The sequence below is a fragment of the Nicotiana tabacum genome, chromosome 4 (genome assembly GCF_000715075.1).
Source record: "Nicotiana tabacum cultivar K326 chromosome 4, ASM71507v2, whole genome shotgun sequence".
Classification (NCBI taxonomy): domain Eukaryota; kingdom Viridiplantae; phylum Streptophyta; class Magnoliopsida; order Solanales; family Solanaceae; genus Nicotiana; species Nicotiana tabacum.
This window is the reverse complement of record NC_134083.1, coordinates 134,023,248-134,048,826: the sequence shown is the minus strand read 5'-3', so window position 1 is coordinate 134,048,826 and position 25,579 is coordinate 134,023,248. Positions and strand designations below refer to the sequence as shown.

Sequence of the window (25,579 nt, the reverse complement as noted above, 5' to 3'; positions counted from 1 at the left end):
AAACTAAATTTTAAACTACATGTAATATGTATTGAATTATCTTGTATTTCAATTATTTCACTTTTATTTATTATCCATTAATATGTATAATCTATAATATTTGCTTACAAATTATATTATTTAAAATTTTATGGTATAAAATAATTTTATTTTAAATGGTTATATAAGAAAGAAATATGAATTATATGGGATGAATATGTAAAAGAAAAAGATAGGATTTGTTTAATGGAAAGAAGAAAATAAAAGATAATAATATAATATAGAAGAGAGAGAAGAATATAATATTTGCTTACAAATTATATTATTTAAATATTTATGGCATAAAATAATTATATTTTAAATGGTTATATAAGAAACAAATATGAATTATATGGGATAAAATATATATATATATATATATATATATATATATATATATATATATATATATATATATATATATATATATATAAAGATAGAATTTGTTTAATGGAAAGAAGAAACTAAAATTTAAATAAAAGATAATAATATAATATAGAAGAGAGAGAAGAATATAAAAAAGAATATTCTTTTTTGAAGTAAAAAATGGAGTAATAGTTGGAGTTAGTTTACTCCTTTTTGGAGTAAAGATTTGGAGTGAAATGTTGGATATGGCCTTAAGACATGTAGTTTAGGAAGATTTTGCTCCCGTTCGACCATAAAATTTAGGAGTTTTTTTTCAATTTCTTTTTTAAATAACTATTTGTTTATAAATTTTAACCATTTTTGGTAAATTTTGAAAATAAAATCTTCAAAACCCAAAACAGTTCTAAAGTAGTTTTTAAAGTTTTTTACTCACAAAATTTTAAATTCTTTTCAAGTAAAATATATGTCCAAACACAATTTTAATTTTCAAAGACTATTTTTCATCTCATCTTCAAAAACTTAATTTTTTCAAGTTTCACCACATCTATGCTGAAACGCTAACTTTGTCTTTTAGTTTTAATTGTACCAAAAAAGAAAGAATTTGATGTTGAAAATCAATTGCATCTATAGTTATTGTGCAATAGAAGATAAATTAATGTTGAAAATTAACGAGGAGGCTATTTGTTAGTTAGACAAGGTTTTATTTAATAATCAACTATAGGGTTGTTTATTTTCGTTTAACAATTTAGCTTATTGGTTATCGGCTTTTAAATATATTAATCCACTAGACTACCAATAAGATATTAGGTAGTTTGATATCAGGTTAGCAATTATTAGATAATTATTGACTAAAAATAAATATTTTTCTAAGAAGACCAAAATTTGGCAATTACAACGCTTTATCATTAACTCCTGATTTTGTCTTAATTCCAACCGATTCCACTCTCCAATCATAAAGTAACATCTCCACTCTTTAAAGTGCTACAAAGTAGTTATGGTAAAATGCTACAAACTAGTTAGATACTTTATATACATAAGGACTGAGAATATAAATTATCCGTTAAGAAAATTGACTAATTTGACACTCGAATCGATAACAACTGTTAATCCGATAACTCGATACTAGTAAGCTAATAAGTTAAATTTGCGGTTCGGTTACATTTTGGTTTTAAACAACCCTAATCAACTATAACGGGCTTAGTTCATTAATCTATTACTATATTAAAAGCACAAAGACCCTTAGCGAAATATCGTTCGCCTTTTTTACCCTTTCAAAATAGATTTTTCATTGGACAAACTTATCATTTAATTATTTTTTTAATATTTAGGACTTTTAAAATTTTATCTATTCCTAATATTTAGGGATTTAGCATTAATTAAAAAATTGTGGTCATTAAATCTTTCCTTATTTGGATTGGATACTAGCTCCTAATATTAGAGATTTAAACCCCTACAAAATCTATAAATATGTTATAATTAAATAACAAGCACGTAATATCATCACTAACCCCTCAGTGAATCAACATTTCCACGTCAAGCTTTCTGCAAAATTAAAAAAATCAAAGACAAATTCATAAATCATTTATGTACAAAAGAATCTATCACGATCCAAAATTCAACTAGTCGTGATGGCACCTAACCCAACCCGCTAGGCAAGCCAATTTTCAATTATCCAATTCCAATAACCATTATTAAAGCAATTTAAGTGAATAAAAGTCTAAATCTTATGCATCCCCCAAGAACTGGTAGTACAAATCATGAGCTTCTAAGAATAGAGTATATAAAGCGGAAATGAAATAAATACATAGTCTGTTTGAATAATATATAAACAGAGCTTTTATAAATCTAAGGCTACCCTGAACAAGAGGTAGCTACAACAGAAACACAGGTACATCTTCAAATCCCGCAACCATCGAGCACAGCAATAACATCAGTCATCATCTGCACGCAATGTGCAGAAGTATAGTATTAGTACAACCGACCCCATGTACTGAGTAAGTAACAAACCTAGCCTTAAGTTAAAAGTAGTGACGAGCTTCTACCAAGGTCGGGTCCAAAACCATTAATCCACAACAATTAATAATGACATAAAGCAAATATTACCATAAGTAACTGAGAGATAAGGTGCTCAGTCACATCATGATTTCAGCAATAATAGTTCTTCCTTTCAAGTACATCAGTAAAAATTCAAATCTTTTGCCGAAGTTGCCAAAAATATGAATAATTTGAGAACATTAATTTTTCCAAAGTCCTTTCAATAATAAATAAAATATCTCATTTTCTTTCCCAGATAACCAGTGTAAAACAATGCATCACTATGCCCATCTGTCAACATGTGTGAGAAATCATGAATAATGTGATATCGTACAGCATGAGGAAAACACATCTCTATGCATATATGTCATGTGTGCATATCAATGCAATGTATCTCAGAGATTGCACCCATGTACTCACACTCTCTCAGAGTACTCAATCTCATTGTCTCGCAATCTCTCTCACTATGCTCAGTACACTCAATCACTCAGCGCTATACAATACCTGTTACGGCGTGCAGCCCGACCCCTGTTTATAGTCGACTGCGCTCACTGGGGGTGTTCAGACTCATGAGGGACTCTTACAGCCCAAGCGCTATAAGTACGGACAACTCACGTGCTGCACGGACAACTCACATACTATAATATCATATCTGGACCCGCACGAACAACTCACGTGCTATAATAATATCTGGATCCGCACGGCCAACTCATGTGCTATAATAATATCTGGATCTGCACAGATCCGCACGGCCAACTCACGTGCTATAATATAATATATATAAAGCCAACATGGCCTGCTGCGGCGTGCATCCCGATCCCAAAAAATATCCTCACAATCAGGCCCTCGGCCTCCCTCAGTCATCAATCTCTCCAGTCTCTCTTTTATGGGCTCACAATGTCATGAGAATAGCCCAAAATGATGATATGATGTATCAATAAATAACAACAGAGACTGAGATATGATATGCAATGAAATGAATATGACTGAGTTTGAATTTTCAATTTAAAATAAAATATTTCATAATAATATGACCTCTGTGGGTCCCAATAATACTTGCACATAGCCTCAACATGATTTTTAATATGCTTTTCAACTCGATTTCCTTAACTCATAAAATCACATGGAAAATGCCAAAATCATTTAACTACAAAATTTCACAGAAACAATTATATCATAATTTTTATAGTGCACGCCCACACGCCCGTCACCTAGCATGTGCGTCACCTCCCAACAATTTACGAAATACATATATTTAGGGTTCATACCCTCAACTCCAAGATTAGAAAAGTTACTTACCTCGAACAAGCCGAATCCAATGTCGAGCAAGCTAAACAATGCTCCAGAAATCTCATTATGTGCGTATCAACTCCCGAATGGCTCGAATCTACCATAATTAATTTGATTCAGTCCACACAATTTATAGAAATTAATTCCATATCAAAATATTAATATTTTCCATAAAATTCGAAATTACATCCCAAAAACTACCTGTGGGACTCACGTCTCGAAATATGATGAAACTCACAAAATACGACAACACATCCAATTACAAGTTCAACCATACTAATTTCACTCAAATACGACTCCCGGTCAGTATTCAAACTTGAAAAAATCATTTTCTGACATTATAAAAATTTCCTTCTATTTCTCTTGAAGATTCAATAATCTTACACCAAAAATGAAGATTAATTTATGGAATATAATCACAAGGGAGTTAAGAACACTTACCCCAAGTTGTGTGAAAAATTTCCTCTCCAAAATCGCCCAACCCGAGCTCCAAAATCCGAAAATGAGAAAAAAATCTCGGAACCCTCGTTTTAAACACTGCCCAGGCATTTCTGCACTTGCGGTGCCTGGGCTCGCACCTGCACATCCGTATTTGCGGACAAAAATGTGCACCTGCGGAAACAGCCAGCCTTCCAAAACCTCGCATCTGCGACTCTTTTCTCGCATCGGGCTCGCAGATGCGCATTCCCCTTCGCACCTGCGGTCGCCTCACGCCAGCCCCAGTCCGCATCTGTGCCAACACCTTCGCACATGCGGCCTCGCAGATGCGAAAAATTTCTCGCACCTGTGAGCACTGCCCAGTCCCACTCTTTGCCGCTTCTGCGGCTTATTTCACGCACATGTGGCTTCGCACCTGCCATCAAAATCTTCGCAGGTGCGATCACACCAGTAGACAGCAGTTCCAGCATTTCCTTAAGTCCAAATTTGATCTGTTAACCGTCCGAAACTCGCCCGAGGCCCCCGGGACCTCAATCAATTATATCAACAAGGCCCATAACATAACACGGACCTACTCGAGGCCTCAAATCACACCTAACAACATCGAAACGACGAATTATTCCTCAATTCAAAATCAACAAATTTTGAACTTTCAAATTCTACATCTTGTGCCGAAACACATCAAATCAATCCAGAATGACTTCAAATTTTGCGCACAAGTCACATTTCACAGTACAGACCTATTTCAATTTTCAGAATCGGATTCTGACCTCGATATCAAAAAGTCAATCCCCGGTCAAACTTCCCAAAATTCAACTTGCGGCAATTCAAGCCAAATTCCACTACGGACCTCCAAATAATTTTTCGGACACGCTCCTAAGTCCAAAATCACCATACGGAGCTATTGGAATCATCAAAATTCGAATGCGAGGCTGTTTACACATAAGTCTGCATCCGGTCACTATTTTAACTTAAGCTTTAAACCTTGGAACTAAGTATTCCAATTCCTTCAAAAACCTCACTGGACCCGAACCAATTACCCCGGCAATTCACACAACAACTGTAAAGTACAATTCGAGCAGTAAAGAAGGAAGCGGAGTTGTAATACTCAAAACGATCGACCGGGTTGTTATAGAATCATTTATTTAAGCATAGAAAATGACGTTGGGCCACAAGGAACAACTTATAAATCCAGTATGTAAATTTAATTAAAGACAAATTCATAAGTCATTTATGTACAAAGGAATCATTTATATAAGCAGAGAAAAAGAAGTTGGGCCCACAAGAAACAACGTATTAAATTTAATTAAATACATTATGTGAGATAAACATTTAAATTCTAAACTCATTACTCATACTTAATATAGATATGAGAGAGAGAGAGAGTTATTTAAAAGCATGCTCTTTTCACAATTTTATTTGTCATTCATATTATTTCTATTTATATTATTACGGTTTTTATCACATGTTTTCTATATATTATAATAATATGTTCAATAATTCTTTTGCCGGATCCATACTTACAAAAAAATGGAAAATTATTTGCAAAATTTAAAATTGTACATTTTGATTTCAATTTTCATAAATATCTATCATATGTTTCATATTTATGAGGAGACATAGTTTACTGCTATTAGATGTAGTTATAAAATTAAAAGGACAAATTTCAAAGTTCAAACTTGTACGAAAAATTGTTTACAGCTTGAAGTTCACTAATACTAATAAAAAATTTAAATACAAAACTCACTTAAATTATAACAATATAAAGCTGGATGATTAGTATAAACTTCCAATTCAAATTGCAAGTGGTTCTCTTGGAATAAATAAAATATTCCTTCAATTAATAAATGAGTAAATAATTTGACTTAAGGCTATAAGGACTCCATGGAACAATTTTTCTTTCGTAAGTAAGTTAGTTAAATAGGATAAATAGTAATCATTATTATAAATTTATATTATTTTCTTGAAATTTTATTATGTAACTCAAAATACAAATTTTTATAATATTTATGTGATTTCTTAAAATTTTTTACTCATCGACACAGGTACACGTGTAACGCGCGTACGATGAGATTAGTATAATTAATTTGAATTAGTTAAGTGGTGAACTTGTAGTAATTAAACTAGTTTAGTTGTTATTATCTGAAAGTCCAAAAGAGAAAACTAAAAAAAGAAACCAAGATCCAGTCAAGTTTATATGCATAAGTGAAATAACCTAATTAGTAAAAGGAAAACGCACAATTCATTGAGCATAGGTGACTCTATTTTCATGTTTGTTTTCAAGAATTGATACTTCACTAGCCAACACATTAATTAACGAGTTGGTTGTGCCCAAATTATCGACCCGACCCATAGAAGTATCAAACCGTTAAAATCCCACTCAAGAGTTCAAAATAATGGCAACAAAAAGCTTCAATATTGAGCACTGAGCACCAAAGAATGAGCTTCAAACTCGCCAAGAATGCTATCTCACATACAAAAATTCAATCTTGCTTTCCTAAACAAGACCTTAAAGGCCAAACAGTTGCTGTAAGTATTTAGAAATAAGGCCATTTCTTTGAATTTTGCTAGTTTCTTTCCTTCCATTTTTTTTTTGGTTAAAATCTTTATAATTAGATTAATGTTGAAAAGGGTTTCTACTGTTGGTTTGTTTACAGATAGTTGGTCTTGGGAAATCAGGGATAGCTGCTACTAAGCTTGCTCTTGCTAGGGGTGCTTCAGTTTTGGCAATTGATCAAAATGAGAACTTGAGACCAATCTTTAAGGTACAATTTATGGTTAATACTCTCCTTATGTGACAGTATTTGACTAAGCACGGAGTTTAAGAAAGGAAGAAATACTTTTGAAACTTGTCGTCTAAAAAAAAGTCATAACCATTTGTGTGACTATAAATCATCACATTAAGGGGTCGTTTGGTTTGAATACAAGTTATGTCGGGATTAGTTATACCGAAATTAGTTATGTTGGATTAGTTATACTCGTATTATTTCTTATTGACTGTTTGGTATGTTGTATTAATCCTGGTATTGCCAATTTTACTGCTGAGATAACTTATCATGGGATTACTATTTCACCCTATGGCGGTACTAAATTTTAATTCTTGAATTATTTTTGCTTATCCATCGTACCAAACAACCCGTAAGGGTAAAACCTTTAAAGTTAAACTGTTTCTAATTATAGAAGGCGAAATACATAAACGACCCCTTTAAGTTGTCCACGACGATCAGTTGGACACCTTAACTGAGTCCATTTTCAGCTAGACACTTCATTCTTTCACAAAAGTGTGTCTTTTAAACACTCGGTCCAATAAACCTCATGTGTGAGTTACAATCGCGGATGACGTGTCAAGCAGACCAATCATTAAATGACACCTGGAATTTTAAAAACAAATACACTCTTATTAAAAAATAAAAATTAAATCGCCGGCTGGATGTCCGCCAACGAGGCTATCGCAAAACCACCATGAAACCACCTTGAGTCACTCTCTCCTGCCACCGTAAAACACTGCTACTACGCCGCTACATCAACGTTTCTCCACCAAGCACTCCAATCCAAACACTAATGAAATTCCTTCGCTTCAGCCAAGAACCTTAAATGTCGCACAAGCTCCACCGTGTATCCTCCCTAGTCACCGACCAATATTTCCTTTTATCATCTCAAATTCTTTCGTCGTGCTTTGAAGCGCAACAATGGCGGAAGAAAGAGCCATCCATATGCGAGTGCGGAAATGAATATTTCCTCCATCTTCAATATTTTGTGGTCTTTTACATAGAGGATTTTCTATGATTTTTTAGTTTGAAATTCAAGCAGATGAGAAAATTGTGAAATTCTTAAGCACGCTCCTTCTCCTCTCTGTTACTCACCAGTAACAGAAATTACATGTCCTTCCACTTTTGCTTCGATTAAAGGGAGAAAGGAAGTGGGTGAAAAAGATTGGGAAATTTTCCCCAGTCGAGATCTAACGGTGGAGTCGAAGGCCCTACTCGATTTGTAATTATTTTAATTGGTAATATATGAAATGGTAGTTTAAAGTGAGGTTTCTGTGTATTTTTCATTGGTGTGTAATAATGGTGGTTTAAGTTGGAGGTGGGTGGAAAAGATTTGAAGAAGAAGGTGATTTAGGGTGGGTCCACATTGTTTTTAGGAAAAGAAAAAGATAAACCTAATTTTAGGTAGGCAACTCGCGTCTCGGAGAGTGCATTTCACGCGATTTGGGCTAACAGGGTCAGGTGTTTAGTTGATCTTCTTTTGTGAATGAATGAAGTGTCTACTGGAAAATAAGCTCAATTAAGGTGTCCAACTGATCGTCGGGGACAACTTAAAGGAGCCGTTTATGTATTTCGCCATTATAGAAAGATGTTATTTCTTGGGGACAGACTAAAAAGGAAAAGTGTGCCACATAAAACGGGACAGAGGGGAGTAGTACATGTTTTCAGGATAATAATCAGTGATCCATTTTGTTGATTTTAGTGTTAGTAAAAAGATGTCCTTGCTTTTATGCAGCAAAATGTTTGCTTGGATGAGTATAATGATGATTTGAAGACGGTGTTTGGTAATTTTGATAATGAGTTTCTGAAAGAGGCAGATATAGTAGTTGTTTCTCCTGGAGTTCCGCTTGAAAAATATGGACTTTTCTCCATGTTATGTTCGGTAAGCATAATTAGTCTGATTTTGGAGGGTGATATGACCAATTTGATATACAAGTTTTGTTATGTACACAGAGAAAGAAAAAAAAAAGTGGAATCGTGAAAATATTGCAGGATCATAGGCTGATTCTTGCGGCCTTTTCCACTACTCAATTTTTTAATTCTCTTTCATATTTAGGGGAAGAAAGTACTCTCGGAGTTGGATTTTGCTGCCCAAGTTATTCCCAGTTGCAGTAAGATCTTAGCTGTGACAGGAACTAATGGAAAATCTACTGTTGCCACATTTGCAGGACAGGTTATTCCTTTAATTGCTCATATTCTGTGCTTTTTTTCGTCTCTTTATTGTGTGTTTGGTATGACAGAATTCATTGTCCATAGAAAGTATTAACCTGGAAAATGTTTTCCATGGAATATATTTTCTTGAATTTCGGTGTTTGGTTAGTAAGTGAAAAGTATTTTCCAAAGAAAATGTATATTAAAGATTAATAATAATATTAAAAAATCAGAGAGTGTTTTTATGATATTTTTGAGTACTAAAGATTAATAGTAATGTCTAATTAGTGGTTGGAGCAGTGACATGAAGTTAAAGAGTGGAGATAGTTTATGATGGACAATAACTTTTGCCCAAAAGTGAGGGAAGTCATTTTTTCCCCCTTTTGGTGGAAGAAAATATTTTTTGGCAACCAGACAGCAGAAAATGCTTTTTCTGGAAAATGACTTGTGTCATGCCAAACACACCCTTTAGTCAACCTTTTCTTTGTTATCTTTGCAAATATGTTACTAATCTAGTATATATTTGTCAAAATCTGGATTTCTGTAAATTTTTCAAGTGTCTTGTAAGTTGTTGCATATCATAGGTTTACATGAAAGCACAAGAAACCAGAGGTAGAGCAATTCGTTTAGTTTTGAGGCATGTTATTGATAGTTGGATAAGAGTTTCAGTATCATATGGAGCATTAACTTTTCTTGTCAATTTACAGAGATCATACATGTTGAGTTTATCATACATGTTGAGTTTAGGTTGCTTTTACTAAACATCATTCTCTGTGCTATTCTGAAGGTAGATGCTTAACTGTTTGGGTTTCGAGACATTCGTTGGCGGGAACCTTGGAGTTCCACTTTCAGAAGCTGCTTTTCAGTGCTTAACTTGGTCTCACCAAAGACCTTTACAGGCAAGTATGACCTTCCTGTACTTGTTCAAGCCCCTAATTTATGCATATGAGATTTTCATACTTGATAAATTTTGTTCATATTCTTATTTTCAGGTTGCTGTTGTGGAGGTCAGTAGTTATCAGTTAGAAATCCCACCCAAATACTTCTGTCCTTCAGTAAGTAGGTTGTCCGTTTTTTGATAACTAGCGCATCTAACAACCTGTTCGTGTTATTCTAATTCTAAAAACATGTCTAGGTTGCTGTGATTCTTAATCTTACTCCTGATCATCTCGAAAGGCACCAAACTATGAGGAACTATGCTGCAACCAAGTGCCGCATTTTTTCGCACATGAGAGGACAGAAAATTGGTATCATTGCTCTTGGTAAGTGATTAGAGGAAACACATGGGGCACACTAAAACTAGTTTTACCCATATGTTGGCTTGCTTGTCTCAAATGACCATTACAATTTATGTTTGCTTTGAATAAGGAACCAAATATGCAAGTATTGGAAATGATGATATCACTGTTTTAAAAGACGAATGACAATAGCTGGTAAAAAGAGCAAAATGACCTATTGGGGTCAATAGTGTGATGCCTGTGATGTCGAGCCTCAATTTTTTTCTGAATCAAAGATTATTATTAGTTCACTGGTGTCCATCTCATATCCACGCATGCCTAACAACCTCACATCTATTTAGGAAACCAGTATCTTGATGAAGCAATTATGGATCACGCAAATGGCGTTAATCTTGCTTGGATTGGATCTCGCCCTGGTGTCAGGGTAAGATACTTTATTTCTTAATACCTAAAGATCAAGAAATCAAAGAATTGAGTCACGCATTGTCACTTGTGTAAAGAGAATGGGCTGGTAGATTTAGCCATGAATCTTAAGGTCCTTCAGAAAAGCAATATTTCCTATACCGAATATGGATGAGGTAGCAGCTTAAAGCAATCATAAATAACAAAGGAAATATAGGTGTTTCTTGTGCCATCATCCTGGCTGAAATTGAGACGAACATTTTCACTTGTCATATCCTCTTAGAATTTAGTTGGTGGTCTTTGGTGACAAAGTATCTTAAATTTTTACCTGTAACTGGAAGGTTGATGTGGAGGCCAATATTGCTGACTTAAAGCTTCCTACAGTAGGATGTGTTTCACAACTAAAATTAGGTGAGCTGAAGGCAGTTGGGAATCACAATTACACTAATGCTGCAGTGGCTGCACTATCGGTTATCGGGTTGGATATTGAGATCAACGCTACAGCTTTAAGCTCAACTATTTCCAAATTGAGAACTCTGCCTCATCGAATGCAAGTTGGTGAGTTGAAGCCACATCCTTTATGCTATTCGTTGTGGTTAATTACTATGTTTGTATCCTTCGACATTCATCTTTTTCAGAGACAAACTGTTAACATTTTACAATATGAAAGCAGAAAAGTAAGTATATGTAAGCATTCATTTGCTGAAGGAACATGATAAAAAGAACACAATCGACTTTTCCTTCTCTTGGGTTGGGTATTGATTTATACCAGTGCAATGCTTGAGTATTTTTGTGTCTGCTACCCATTTGGAATGAAACTCTATACGATATCAAAAGGAGTATCAAAGGGCCTACAGTATTACCCTTTAAAGGGAAATAGAAGAGACTTCGTAAATGGCTGGGAATCTTGTACTGCAATTCTTTGTTGATTTGCATTTTATTTAGTCTTTATGTCTGAAATTCTTGCTCAAATAATCCTAGCTGCAAATTTACTTCTAGATGATTAACTAAATCCTTGCACAAGTTTATTATGCAAATATCCATGTCCAACTGGAATGTCTAATGCAAGTACAAATTCATGGAGCATGTGATTTTGACAGGTTGAAACTCATTTCTTTTTCAAACAGATATATCTTCTAGAATATAACTAAGGAATGTAAACGGCATAGACACAATATTAAGATAAAACATGCATTATCATGCAGGAAAATGTATATCGTTTCTGCTAAAAAATATTTTCTGGATTAAGCTCTTTTACGTAATACTATCTAATACTGCCGGTGGATGCTCAATGGTAAGAAATTTAATAGTAATTTTTTTTCAGTTCATGTAGACAATGATGAAATAACTTGGGTTGACGACAGCAAGGCAACAAATGTTGAAGCAACATATTCTGGATTGATTGGCTTTGAACAGAAATCGGTGCTTCTACTTGGTGGTCTTGCAAAGGTTAAAATTCTTACTGGTTCATTAATGTTAATCCAACTTATTGTGTTTTTGTCCCTATCTCAATCTTCACAGAATTGAGTTGGTTCGGGGCAATCAAGAGCTTGTAGCATGATTAAAGCATGCTCTTAGTTGATTTGAGAGCAGATTAGAAGAGATGGTGCTTGATAGTTCTAAAATTGGAAAATGTAGTCATAAAACATTTGGATTCTGAAGTAAAAACTAAAGGGTAAGTGCAGTAGAGACGACAAAATTAAGGGCTTCAGCAGTGGTCATGCTAGAACCAAGACAAAAGAAAATTTATTCGTCTTGTGACCAGTCAGTAACATCCCTGCAACATTATAAGTGTAGAGTAATTTTTATTTCTCATGTAAAATCACCTCCTAGTCATCTGGAATGCTTTAAGAACGTTATGCTCCATGCAAAACATATGAAATAAGCATAGGAAATCAAAATAACAAAAATCAGATAAAAATCCTGTATGTACTCAAAGTGATGCACAATAATCTTTTTTTAATAAATAAAAAAAAATTCATGACTTCTCTCGCCCGTGCACACTATGCCCAAAATTTTTCGTAAAATGTAAAATTTTCTTTTTTCTTTTGCATTTTCTCTTTAGGAGGTAAAGACAAAGGCTTCTAATGGATTTGAGCAGCTGGTAGAACCTCTTCAACACCATCGGGCTGTAATCACTGTATGTGACTGTTGTTGTAGCTTCGGGATGAAATCAGCGGATGCTTTATTAACTTTTGCTTTTGAAAAAATTGACACTGGTATCCGTTGTTCTACAGTTTGGATTTTCAGGAGTGATGATTCAGAAGACACTCTGTGCTAATGGCCTTACAATTCCATGTTTGAATGCTAAAACTCTTAAGAATGCTGTGAGCTTAGCAAGGAGTATAGCACAACGTGGTTTGTCTCTTACTTTGCAAAATCTCCTGTTTAGGTTGTTATTATCTATCTACCTTGTCATTGCATTGAAGACCATATATTTTGAGGGTTGAGTTAAGTAGATACTGTGAATTCAAGTTTGCAAGTAGTAGTACTCAACTATATATTTTGGTTGTAGGGGATGCCATTGTACTAAGTCCTGGTTGTGCTAGCTTTGACGAGTTCAGAAATTTTGAGCACCGAGGAAGGACCTTTCAGGAGCTTGCTATCTCATTAGAGTGACCATCTCGTCACAAGTTCATTGGAGATGGACCATTTTCGCCTTGTAATGCTTTTAAATTTATGTACATATTCCTAGATTCACTCTTCCTTTTAAATTCACTACTAGGCCTGAATTCTTGGAGATGTAGTTTTCCAAGGCAGTAAAGGGATTTTGAGATAATTAATTAAATGCTATGATAGAGTTGTATTAGATAACTAAACAAGACTCATTTTTTTGAACTTTTTTCTATTTTTATCGTTTCGGCCTTTCACTTTACACTTGTAATGTATTTACAGTTTCATCCATCTTTCTTTTCTTGTTTTTCTACTTTGGCAATAGATGTAGACTTGTAAAAGATTGAAACTAAATATAGTAACGACTACTTTTTATATTTTACAAATGAGTGAATACATTATAACAAAGTAGATATTAGTACGAGTCTTCAAGTTTTTATGTTGGGAGGATACCACTAGGACATCCATTTTAATTCTGATTCCATTAACAAAATCTTAGTGCTTTTTAGCCTTCTGTTAGAATCTTCTTCTTTCAATGATGAGCATACAATTAAATTTAAAAAAAAAAACGCGTTCTAGAAAATTTAAGATTCATTACTTATTTTTTGTTGGAATTCAGCGGATAGTATCCTTAATAATGTGGATTGTTTGGAAGGAGAAAATTAAAAAATACCATTGTTGAATTTTGTTGGAGTTTACAAAGTCAAAAATGACAAATATCGCGGAGCCCTTTGGTTTAAACCACTGCCCAGGTATTTCCGTACCTGCGGAACCTGGGCTCGCACCTGCGGGTGCGCTTGTGCGGAAAAGGTGCGCATCTGCACAATTCACTTGCCCCTCTCCCTTCGCACCTGCGACGAAAGGGCTGCACCTGCGCGTGCGCGCCTACGGAAATCCCTTCCGCTTCTGCGTAACTTGCGCACTTGCGAACAGTCTTGCGCATTTGCGGGCATCGCAGATGCGGCCTTTTCCCACGTACCTGCGACCCCTGACCAATCCACCCAACTCCGCTTTTGCGCCAAATTTCTCGCACCTGCGGGCAGCCTTGCGCAGGTGCGATTACAGTAGAACCAGCAAAAATACCAGATTTTTCCCAAGTCCAAATTCATTCCGTTAAGCATTTGAAACACACCCGAGGCCCCCGAGACCTCAACCAAATATACCAACCAATCCTAAAACACCATACAAACTTAGTCGAGCTTTCAAACTACATCAAACAATACCAAAATCATGAATTAAGCACGGATTCAAGCCTAAGAATTTAAAATTTTCTAAATTCTACAAACGACGCCGAACCATATCAAATCTAGTCCGAATGATCTCAAATTTTACACACAGGTCACAAATGACATTACGAACTTACAACCACTTTCGGAATTCCATTCCGAGCTCGATATCAAAATTTTCACTATCGGCCGAAATCGTCGAAAAACTAACTTTCGCCAATTCAAGCCTAAATCTACTACAGGCCTCCAAAATATATTCTAGACACGCTCTTAACCCCAAAATCACTCAACGGAGCTAACGGAGTCGATGGAATTCCATTCCGGATCTGTCTTCATACAGTTCCGACTAAGGTCCAAATTCTAAGGCTTAAACTCACAACTAGGGACTAAGTGTCCCAAAACTCTCTGAACTCCATAACCAATCACTCCGGCAAGTCCCAATAGCGAAAAAAAATGTGGGAAAAATAGTTATTAGGGGATCGGGGATCGGGGCTCTAATTCTCAAAACGACCGGCCGAGTCGTTACATCCAGCTTGGAAGTTATGACTCGCTTGTTGCACCTGTGAGACTCCTTCAAAGTGATCAGCAGATCCTGCTTGTGTAGGGCTAGTGGGAGTATCAGTTATATAATTACCAACATTGGTCTGAGCATAGTTAACTGTATTACCAAATCCACAGTTCTTCTTTGACTTAAAATATGGTGGATATCCATTCAGTTTGTAACAATTTTCCCTAGTGTGACCTTTAAAGTTGCAATAATCACAGTGTAGATTGTTTTTCTGGGTCTGTAGCTAGAAGCTGAGTGATTACCATCTCCAGAATGACCATATCCAAGACCTGCATTCCCTTTGCTACTGAACAGAGTTGTCACCTCATTTCCCAAGAAGGTATGATTTTGCCCAAGGTTTCCTTTAGCATTCAGCTAAACTGGAGCTCCAGAGGATGTTCCCTTATTACTGAACAAGGCTGTGCCTATATGTTTAATTGTTTAGTTTAGACTAGAAGGGCATGCTTACTTATTTTAACTGCCTATTTGACATTCTGTGCGCCATGCTTAGTTAAATCCCTATTTTCCTTATCTGTGATTAGTGTAAGTTGTATAATTCGAGGCCATACCTGTCATTTTATCTTGCATTGTATATTTAAATTGGGACTACGGACGTATTCCGGAAGATCTCCCGGTACTGCATATTTACTTTGGGACTACGGACGTATTTCGAGAGATCCTCCAGCACTGCATATTTACTTTAGGATTACGGACGTATTCTGGGAGATCCCCATGTACTGCATATTCATTCGGAACCACGGGACGGTATCCCGGGAGATTCCCCATTTTGTTTACTTTATTCTGAGCCGAGGGCTCCCTTAACTGTTAAATTTTTGAGAATTTCTTTAACTGTGTTACCGTAAATTTTACTTATATCTTTTACTGTTTAATTTATTATATTTACTCCAGTAGGGCCTTGACCTGACCTCATCACTACTCGACTGAGGTTAGGCTTGGCACTTACTAGGTACCATTGTGGTATACTCCTGCCCTTTCTTGCACATATTTTTGTGTGCAGATCCAGGTACGAGCTATCAGCCTTGGGGTTAGTGCGTGTTGTTGATTCTAGGAGACTTCAAGGTACTTCTGCTTCCGTCCGCAGATCTTCGGAGTCCCCTTCTACTCCCTCGCCTAGAGACTTTCTTTATTATCTTCAGACTTTTGTATAGAGCTACATAGATTATAGCAGCTTATGACTTAGTGATATTTCGGGTTTTGGAAAATTATTTTATATATGCCGAGTGGTACTACTTTTGGCTATTCACAATATGTTGTTTATCTTTAAGATATTGTGTTTTCTTTACATTTTTTGTAATATTAGGCTTACCTAGTCGTAAAGACTAGGTGCCATCACGACACCTTACAGAGGGTTAATTTGGGCCGTGACAAGTTGGTATCAGAGCGCTAGGTTCATAGGAGTCACGAGTCATAAGCCGATTTATTAGAGTCTTGCAGATCAGTGCAGAGACATCCGTACTTATCTTCGGGAGGCTATGTAACTGTTAATAACAATCATACTTCTTTGATTTCCTTGTCGTGCGAGTTATTGACATCAAAAAAAAATTCTAAGATTCTATTATATTTTTTCTCATAGATGATGAGGACCCGTACCGAGAGGACCGACGATCAGGCACCCGAGCCCCCTGCCAGAGCCGTCAGAGGCCGGGGTCGGGGTAGACGATGACCACGCGGTGCAGCCCGAGCACCTGCGAGAGCTGCGTCAGAGGAGCCCCCAGCAGCTCTAGCTGGAGGGCCAGCACCGGAGATCCCTATTGCTACTCCAGCCCTCTAGGAGACTTTAGCTCAGTTCTTGAGCATGTTCAGCACTCTGGCTCAGGCTGGACTATTTCTGATAGCTCCCGCCACATCTCAGGCCGGGGGAGGGGCACAAACTTCCATAGCCCGCACTTCTGAGCAGAGGGTCCAGGTTGATCAGGCCCCAGAGTATATTCCTATGCCCCCAGTGGCTCCGGTTCAGCATGAGTCCAGTGTAGCTGCTTCTGAGGCAGAGCAGCTCAGACTTGAGAGGTACAAGAAGTACCACCCACCTACTTTCAGCGGACTAGCTTCAGATGATGCTCTGGGTTTTCTTGAGGAGTGTCATCGTATTCTTCGCACTATAGGCATTGTGGAGACGAGTGGGGTTTCTTTCACCGCTTTCCAGCTGAGGGGAGCGGCATATCAGTGGTGGCGTACCTATGAGCTGAGTAGTCCGAACGAGGCAGCCTCACTCACTTGGACTCAGTTTTCAAAGATGTTCTTGCGTGAGTATGTTCCTCAGAGCCTCAGGGATGCCGCGCGCAGAGTTTGAGTAGCTGCGTCAGGGTACCATGACTGTGTCGGAATATGCAGTCCGTTTCAATGAGTTAGCTCGCCATTCACCGGCTCTGGTTGCTACAGTCAGAGAGAGGGTTCGTCGCTTCATTGAGGGACTCCACCAGGTATTCGGACCAACATGGCTAGGGAGTTGGAGATGGATATCACTTATCAGCAGGCAGTGAGCATTGCCAGGAGAGTGGAGGGCATGTTTGCCCGGGATAGAGAGGAGAGAGAGGCCAAAAGGTCTCGAGAGACTGATCATTATTCAGGAGCTCGTGCACCAGCAGCACGCTATGGTAGGGGTTTTGTGAGTCGCTCTATTCATTCAACTCTTCCAGCAGCCAGCGGTGTTCCAGCTCTTCCTAGACCTCAGGAGCCCTATTATGCACCGCCAGTATCCAGTATGCCTCCTACTCGAGGTGCTATCACCGGCCAATCTAGCAGGCCAGGTCTGAGTCAGTCTCAGCCGCCGCGTCCTCCGAGAGGTTGTTTTGAGTGTGGTGACACTCGTCACATGGTTAGAGATTGCCCCAGAGCCAGGAGGGGTGCACCTCCACAGACTTATCAGCCTTCACGTGCTTCACCAGGTCCTCCGGCCATTCTTCCAGCACCAGGTGCCACCCCACCTCCTCAGCCAACTCGAGGTGGAGGTCGGGGAGGTCGAGGTCGCCCTAGAGGGGGAGGCCAGGCCAGGTACTATGCCCTTCCAGCCCGTTCAGAGGTCGTCTCTTCAGATTCAGTCATCACAAGTATCGTCCCTGTCTGTCATAGGGATGCATCAGTATTATTTGACCTAGGCTCTACGTATTCATACGTGTCTTCTTATTTTTCTCCACATTTGGGGATATCTCGGGATTCTTTGAGTTCCCATGTTTATGTATCTACTCCGGTGGGAGATTCTCTCATTGTGGACTGCGTATATCGGTCGTGTTTGATTACTCTCAGTGGTTTTGAGACCCGAGTCGATTTGTTATTACTCAATATGGTAGATTATGATATTATCTTGGGCATGGACTAGTTGTCGCCTCATTATGCTATTCTTGATTGTCACGCTAAGACCGTGACGCTGGCTATGCTAGGCTTGCCGAGATTAGAGTAGAGAGGTACCTTAGAGTATACTCCCCGCAGGGTCATTTCATTTCTTAAGGCGTAACGAATTGTTGAGAAGGGGTGTGATGCATATTTGGCCTATGTGAGAGATGTCAGTATTAATACCCCTACAGTTGAGTCAGTTCCAGTAGTGAGGGACTTTCTAGATATGTTTCCAGCTGATCTTCCGGGCATGCCGCCCGATAGAGATATTGATTTTGGCATTGATTTGTTGCCGGGCACTCATCCCATTTCTATTCCTCCCTACCGTATGGCTCCTCCTGAGTTGAAGGAGTTGAAGGAGCAGTTGCAGGAGTTTCTTGATAAGGGTTTCATCAGGCCCAGTGTATCACCTTGGGGTGCTCCGGTCTTATTTGTGAAGAAGAAGGATGGTTATATGCGTATGTGTATTGATTATCAGCAGTTGAACAAGGCTACAGTGAAGAACATGTATCCATTTCCTCGTATTGATGACTTATTTGATCAGTTACAGGGTGCCAGAGTGTTTTCCAAGATTGACTTACGTTCAGGTTATCATCAGTTGAAGATTCGGGAGTCGAATATCCCGAAGAGTGCTTTCAGGACCAGATATGGTCACTACGAGTTTTTTGTCATGTCATTTGGGCTAACCAATGCCCTAGCAGCCTTTATGCATTTGATACACAGTGTGTTCCGGCCTTATCTTGATTCCTTTGTCATTGTGTTTATTGATGACATCCTGGTATATTTCCAGTCTCGAGAAGATCATGAGCAGCACCTGAGGACCGTGCTTCAGACTTTGAGGGAGAAGAAATTGTATGCAAAATTTTCTAAGTGTGAATTCTGGCTTGATTCAGTGGTATTATTGGGCCACATAGTGTCTTGTGATGGGATCAAGGTAGATTCGAATAAGGTGGAGGTAGTGCAGAGTTGTCCTAGACCATCATCAGCTACGGAGATCCGTAGTTTCCTTGGTTTGGCGGGGTATTACCGTCGCTTTGTGAAGGGATTTTCATCTATTGCGGCACCTATGACTAGATTGACCCAGAAGGGTGCTCCGTTCAGGTGGACCGAGGAGTGTGAGGAGAGCTTTCAGAAGCTCAAGACAGCTTTGACTACAACCCCAGTATTAGTATTGCCTACAGGTTCTGGGTCCTACACTGTCTATTGTGATGCCTCGAGGATTGGCCTTGGAGCGGTATTGATGCAGGACGGTAGGGTGATTGCCTACGCGTCTAGGCAGTTGAAGGTGCATGAGAAGAATTATCCGGTTCATGATCTCGAGTTAGCAGTTATTGTTCACGCCCTGAAGATCTGGCGTCATTATTTGTACGGTGTTCCCTGTGAGATTTAAATTGATCACCGGAGTTTGCAGCACTTGTTCAGGCAGAAGGACCTTAATTTGCGTCAGGGGAGGTGGTTGGAGCTACTTAAAGACTATGATATCACTATATTATACCACCCGGGGAAGGCCAATGTAGTGGCCGATACCTTGAGTCACCGGGCAGAGAGTTTGAGGAGTTTGGCATATCTTCCGACAGCTGAGATGCCCCTAGTCTTGGATGTTCAGGCCTTAGCCAGTCAGTTCGTGAGGTTGGATATTTCAGAGCCTAGCCGGGTATTAGCTTGTGTGGTTGCTCGGTCTTCTCTTTATGACCGTATTAGGGAGCGCTAGTATGATGATCCTCATATTCTAGTTCTTCAGGACAGGGTATGACGAGGTGATGCTAGCGATGTGACCATAGGTGATGATGGTGTGATGAGGATACATGGTCGGATATGTGTTCCCAATGTAGATAGGCTTCGGGAGTTGATTCTCGAGGAGGCCCACAGCTCGCGGTACTCTATTCATCCCGTTGTCGCGAAGATGTACCAGGATTTGAGACAACACTACTGGTGGAGGAGGATGAAGAAGGATATATTTGGGTTTGTAGCCAAGTGTCTCAACTGTCAGCAGGTGAAATATGAGTACTAGAGGCCGGGTGGATTACTTTAGAGGTTAGAGATACCAGAGTGGAAGTGGGAGCGGATCACCATGGACTTTGTAGTTGGACTTCCATGGACTTTGAGAAGGTTCGATGCTATTTGGGTGATCGTGGATCGGCTGACCAAGTCAGCTCATTTTATTCCAGTGTTGACCACTTATTCTTCAGAGAGGTTGGCTGAGATTTATATCAGAGAAATTGTCCGCCTTCATGGTATTCCAATATCCATCATTTCAGACAGAGGTGCATAGTTCACATCACGGTTTTGGAGAGTCGTACATCAGGAGTTGGGTACTAGGTGGAGTTGAGCTCAACCTTTCACCCTCAGACGGATGGGCAGTCCGAGCGCATGATTCAGATTCTTGAGGATATGCTCCATGCATGTGTGATGGAGTTTGGAGGGTCATGGGACCAATACTTTCCACTTGTAGAGTTTGCCTACAACAATATTTACCAGTCCAGCATTCAGATGGCACCGTATGAGGCTTTGTATGGTAGGCGGTGCCGGTCCCCAGTGGTATGGTTTGAGCTGGGCAAGGCCCGATTGTTGGGTACAGATTTGTTCCAGGATGCCCTGGATAAGGTGAAGGTGATCCAGGAGAAACTTCGCACAACCCAGTCCAGGCAGAAGAGTTATGCAGACTGTAAGGTTCGTGATTTGGCATTTATGGTTGGTGAGCGGATCTTGCTTCGGGTATTGCCTATGAAGGACGTCATGAGGTTCGGGAAGAAGGGCAAGCTTAGCCCGAGGTTCATTGGTCCTTTTGAGATATTGCGGCCAGTTGGGGAGGTTGCTTATGAGCTTGCCTTGCCTCCCAGCCTAGCAAGAGTTCACCCAGTATTCCACGTGTCTATACTCCGGAAGTATCACGGTGATCCGACTCATGTATTGGATTTCAGCTCAGTCCAGTTGGACAAAGATCTATCTTATGTTGAGGAGCCAGTAGCCATTTTGTACAGGCAGGTCAGAAAGCTCAGGTCAAAGAATATTGCTTCAGTAAAGGTCTAGTGGAGAGGTCAGCCGGTCGAGGAGGCGACTTGGGAGACCGAGCAGGATATGCGCAGCCAGTACCCTCATCTTTTCACAGTTTCAGGTATGTCTTTATACTCATTCGAGGATGAACGATTGTTTTAAGAGGGGGATGATGTAATGACCCGACCGGTCATTTTGATAATTAGTGCCCTGATCCCCTAATAACTGTTTTCCCCACGTTTGTTTCTGCTATTGGAAGTTGCCGGAGTGATTGATTATGGAATTCAGAGAGTTTTGAGACACTTAGTCCCTAGTTGTGAGTTTATGCCTTAGAATTTGGACCGTAGTCGGAACTGTGTGAAGACGGATCTGGAATGGAATTCCGTTGACTCTGTTAGCTCCGTTGAGTATTTTGGGGTTAGGAGCGCATCCGGAATATGTTTTGGAGGCCTTTAGTAAATTTAGGCTTGAATTGGCGAAAGTTAGTTTTTAGGTGATTTTGGCCGATAGTGAAAATTTTGATATTGAGATCGGAATGGAATTTTGAAAGTGGTTGTAGGTTCGTAATGTCATTTGTGACCTGTGTGTAAAATTTGAGATCATTCGAACTAGATTTGATGTGGTTCGGCGTCGTTTGTAGAATTTGGAAAATTTTAAATTCTTAGGCTTGAATTCGTGCTTAATGCATGATTTTGGTGTTGTTCGATGTGGTTTGAAGGCTCGACTAAGTTTGTATGGTGTTTTAGGATTGGTTGGTATATTTGGTTGAGGTACCGGGGGCCTTGGGTGTGTTTCGAATGCTTAACAGAATGAATTTGGACTTAAGAACAATCTGGTGTTTTTGCTGGTTCTACTGTAATCGCACCTGCGCAAGGCTGCCCGAAGGTGCGACACCGCAGGTGCGAGAAATTTGGCGCAGAAGCGGAGTTGGGTGGATTAGTCAGGGGTCGCAGGTGCGTGGGAAAAGGCCGCATCTGCGATGCCCGCAAATGCGCAAGACTGTTCGCAAGTGCGCAAGTTACGCAGAAGCGGAAGGGATTTCCGTAGGAGCGCACGCGCAGGTGCAGCCCTTTCGTCGCAGGTGCGAAGGGAGAGGGGGCAAGTGAATTGCGCAGATGCGCACCTTTTCCGCACAAGCGCACCCGCAGGTGCGAGCCCAGGTTCCGCAGGTGTGGAAATACCTGGGCAGTGGTTTAAACCGAAGGGCTCCGCGATATTTGTCATTTTTGACTTTGTAAACTCGGTTTAGGGCGATATTTGAGAGCATTTTTGAGGCATTTCTTGAGGTAACTCCCTTGTGCTTATTTTTTTATCAATAATCTTACTTTTCCATGTATTTTCCCACCTAATTAGTGTGTATTTAAGGTAGAAATTGGAAGTTAGAGGCTAGGGATTTGGAAGTTTGATTTGTGGATTTGGAGGACCATTTGGTGTCGGATTTTAGTAAATTTGATATGGTTAGACTCGTGAGTGAATGGGTGTTCAAAATTTATAATTTTTACCCGATTTCGAGACGTGGGCCCGAAGAGACTTTTTGGACGCTTTTTCTAATTTCACGCTTTAGCTTCGAATTAATTAGTTAAATTAGTTACTTGTAGTTATATTTATATTATGCAATTAATTTGAATAGATTCGGGCCATTTGGAGTCGGATACTCATGGCAAGAACGTGATATCGAGTTGATTTGAGCGGTTCAAGGTACGTGGCTTGCCTAACCTTGTGTTGGGGACTTTCCCCTTAGGATATTTTAATATTATTTGGTGTGTGGGCACCGTGTACGTGAGGTGACGAGTACGTACACGGGCTGTTATTGCAAAAATCATGTTTATCCTTTTTAAATCATAAATTATTTCTCTTATTAAATCGCACTAATATGTTTAATTGTTTAGTTTAGACTAGAAAGGCATGCTTACGTGTTTTAACTGCCTATTTGACATTCTGTGCGCCATGCTTAGTTAAATCCCTATTTTCCTTATCTGTGATTAGTGTAAACTGTATAATTCGAGGCCATACCTGTCATTTTATCTTGCATTGCATATTTAAATTGAGACTACAGACGTATTCCGGGAGATCCCCCAGCACTGCATATTTACTTTGGGACTACGGACGTATTCCGGGAGATCCCCCTGTACTGCATATTCATTCTGAACTACGGGACGGTATACCGGGAGATTCCCCATTTTGTTTACTTTGTTCTGAACCGAGGGCTCCCGTAACTGTTAAATTTTTGAGAATTTCTTTAACTGTGTTACCGTAAATTTTACTTATATCTTTTACTGTTTAATTTATTATATTTACTCCGGTAGGGCCTTGACCTGACCTCGTCACTACTCGACCGAGGTTATGCTTGGCACTTACTGGGTACCATTGTGGTGTACTCATGCCCTTTCCTGCACATGTTTTCATGTGCAAATCCAGGTACGAGCTATCAGCCTTGGGGTTAGTGCGTGCTGCTGGTTCTAGGAGACTTCAAGGTACTTCTGCTTGCGTCCGCAGATCTTCGAAGTCCCCTTCTACTCCCTCGCCTAAAGACTTTCTTTATTATCTTCAGACTTTTGTATAGAGCTACATAGATTATAGTAGCTTGTGACTTAGTGATATTCCGGATCTTGGGAAATTATTTTGTATATGTCGAGTGGTACTACTTTTGGTTATTCATAATATGCTGTTTATCTTTAAGATATTGTGTTTTCTTTACATTTTTCATAATATTAGGCTTACCTAGTCGTAAAGACTAGGTGCCATCACGATACCTTACAGAGGGTTAATTTGGATCGTGACAAGAATCCCTCAATTCACTCAAGAGCAGTACAACCAAATTCTTCAACTTCTAGGCAATCAGCCTGAGTGCTGTGGTTCTGCTATGGCAGTAGGTATGCCATTATGTGGTGATATTACTAACATTCTGGTTATTGTAGAATCAGGGTCTTCAAGTCACATGGTGAATGATTCTAGCTTGTTGATTAATGCTAAAACTGTAGGTGATAAAGGTGGAAAATTTCACTTACCTACTGGTAGTGTAGCTCATGTTAGTCACATAGGGTCTGCTTCTATTCTTAAGGACCTAATAGTGTCTAATGTGATGCATATTCCTGACTTCAAGTATAATCTTTTATATGTGTCCAAGCTCACAAAGGAAATGAGATGGGTTGTTGTGTTCTTCCCTGATTTCTTCATTTTCCAGGAGCTCTTCAGTGGACAGGTGAGGGTGATTTGTAGAGAGGAAGATGGACTGTATGTGTTCAACTCTACTTCAAAAAAGTCAGTAGCACTACAAGCTCAAAGTCAAAGTCCAGCTGCAGAAACCTTGAATGTTCCAAGGCTAATACATACCATAAATATAATAAAGTCCCCTAATAAGGTAGTAAATGTAGCTTTGTGGCATAAGAGATTGGGTCATGCACCTCTAGATACTTTGAAGAAACTGAATGGTTTTCATGGTTTTCAAGTTGTTGAATGTAGTAGTAAAGACAAGCATTGTACAATATGCCCTTTAGCTAAACAGACAAGACTACCTTTTCCTCTTAGTCCTACATTGTCTAACTCCTACTTTCATACAATTCATGCTGATGTTTAGGGGCCTTATAGATTCCCTACCTATGATGGAATGAGGTATTTATTGACCTTGGTGGATGATTGTTCTAGGTATACATGGATCTTCCTTTTACCTACTAAAGTTGAGGCTGTTGTTGCTCTTAGATCTTTCTTTGCTATGATTAAGAATGCCCATTCAAACTCTGTTAAGTTTTTTAGATCTGATAATGGGTGTGAGTTCTTCAACTCCCATATGTCTGAATTGTTACAATCTCTGGGAATTATACATCAGAGCTTATGCATCCACACTCCACAACAAAATGGAGTTGCTGAAATAAGACACATGTATATTTTGGAGGTTGCTAGAGCACTCGGATTTCAGGCTTCAGTACCATTAAGGTTCTGGGGAGAATGTGTCAATACTGTTGTATACATCATCAACAGACTCCCTTCAACTGTCCTTCAAAAAAAACCTTCTTTTGAGATCATGTTTGGTCATTCACCTTCTTTGCAGCACATGAGAGTCTTTGGATGCTTGGGATATGTGGCTACAGTTAGAAGACCTGATAAGTTTGATCCCAAAGCATATCCTGCAGTCTTCTTGGTTAC

The 25,579-nt window shown here is 38.9% G+C and overlaps 1 protein-coding gene across 3 annotated transcripts; it reads left to right on the top strand.

Moving 5' to 3' along the window:
• Nucleotides 1–6,389: 6,389 nt before the first annotated feature.
• LOC107771434 (uncharacterized) lies at nt 6,390–13,580 on the top strand. 3 transcript variants are annotated; one of them, XM_016590797.2, is made up of 13 exons: nt 6,390–6,675; nt 6,804–6,911; nt 8,650–8,796; nt 8,971–9,087; nt 9,857–9,964; nt 10,058–10,072; nt 10,201–10,327; nt 10,645–10,727; nt 11,047–11,263; nt 12,030–12,154; nt 12,771–12,845; nt 12,943–13,063; nt 13,221–13,580. In XM_016590797.2, the coding sequence occupies exons 1-13, from the start codon at nt 6,586–6,588 to the stop codon at nt 13,322–13,324; spliced, it is 1,437 nt and encodes a 478-aa protein (XP_016446283.1). In that variant the 5' UTR covers nt 6,390–6,585; the 3' UTR covers nt 13,325–13,580. The 3 variants fall into 3 exon arrangements, with proteins under 3 accessions (XP_016446283.1, XP_075108559.1, XP_016446282.1); XM_016590796.2 differs by having other exon boundaries at nt 6,392–6,675; nt 10,058–10,120; XM_075252458.1 differs by lacking the exon at nt 8,650–8,796 and having other exon boundaries at nt 6,391–6,675; nt 10,058–10,120.
• The last annotated feature ends 11,999 nt before the right edge of the window (nt 13,581–25,579 follow it).

What these genes read in the sequence shown, in the direction of transcription:
- LOC107771434 (XM_016590796.2), top strand. Translation starts at nt 6,586, where the DNA reads ATGAGCTTCAAACTCGCCAAGAATGCTATCTCACATACAAAAATTCAA. An exon ending in GATCTCGCCCTGGTGTCAGG is followed by an intron (nt 10,728 to 11,046) that starts GTAAGATACTTT and finishes TGTAACTGGAAG; the next exon opens with GTTGATGTGGAGGCCAATAT. An exon ending in ACCATCGGGCTGTAATCACT is followed by an intron (nt 12,846 to 12,942) that starts GTATGTGACTGT and finishes GTTGTTCTACAG; the next exon opens with TTTGGATTTTCAGGAGTGAT.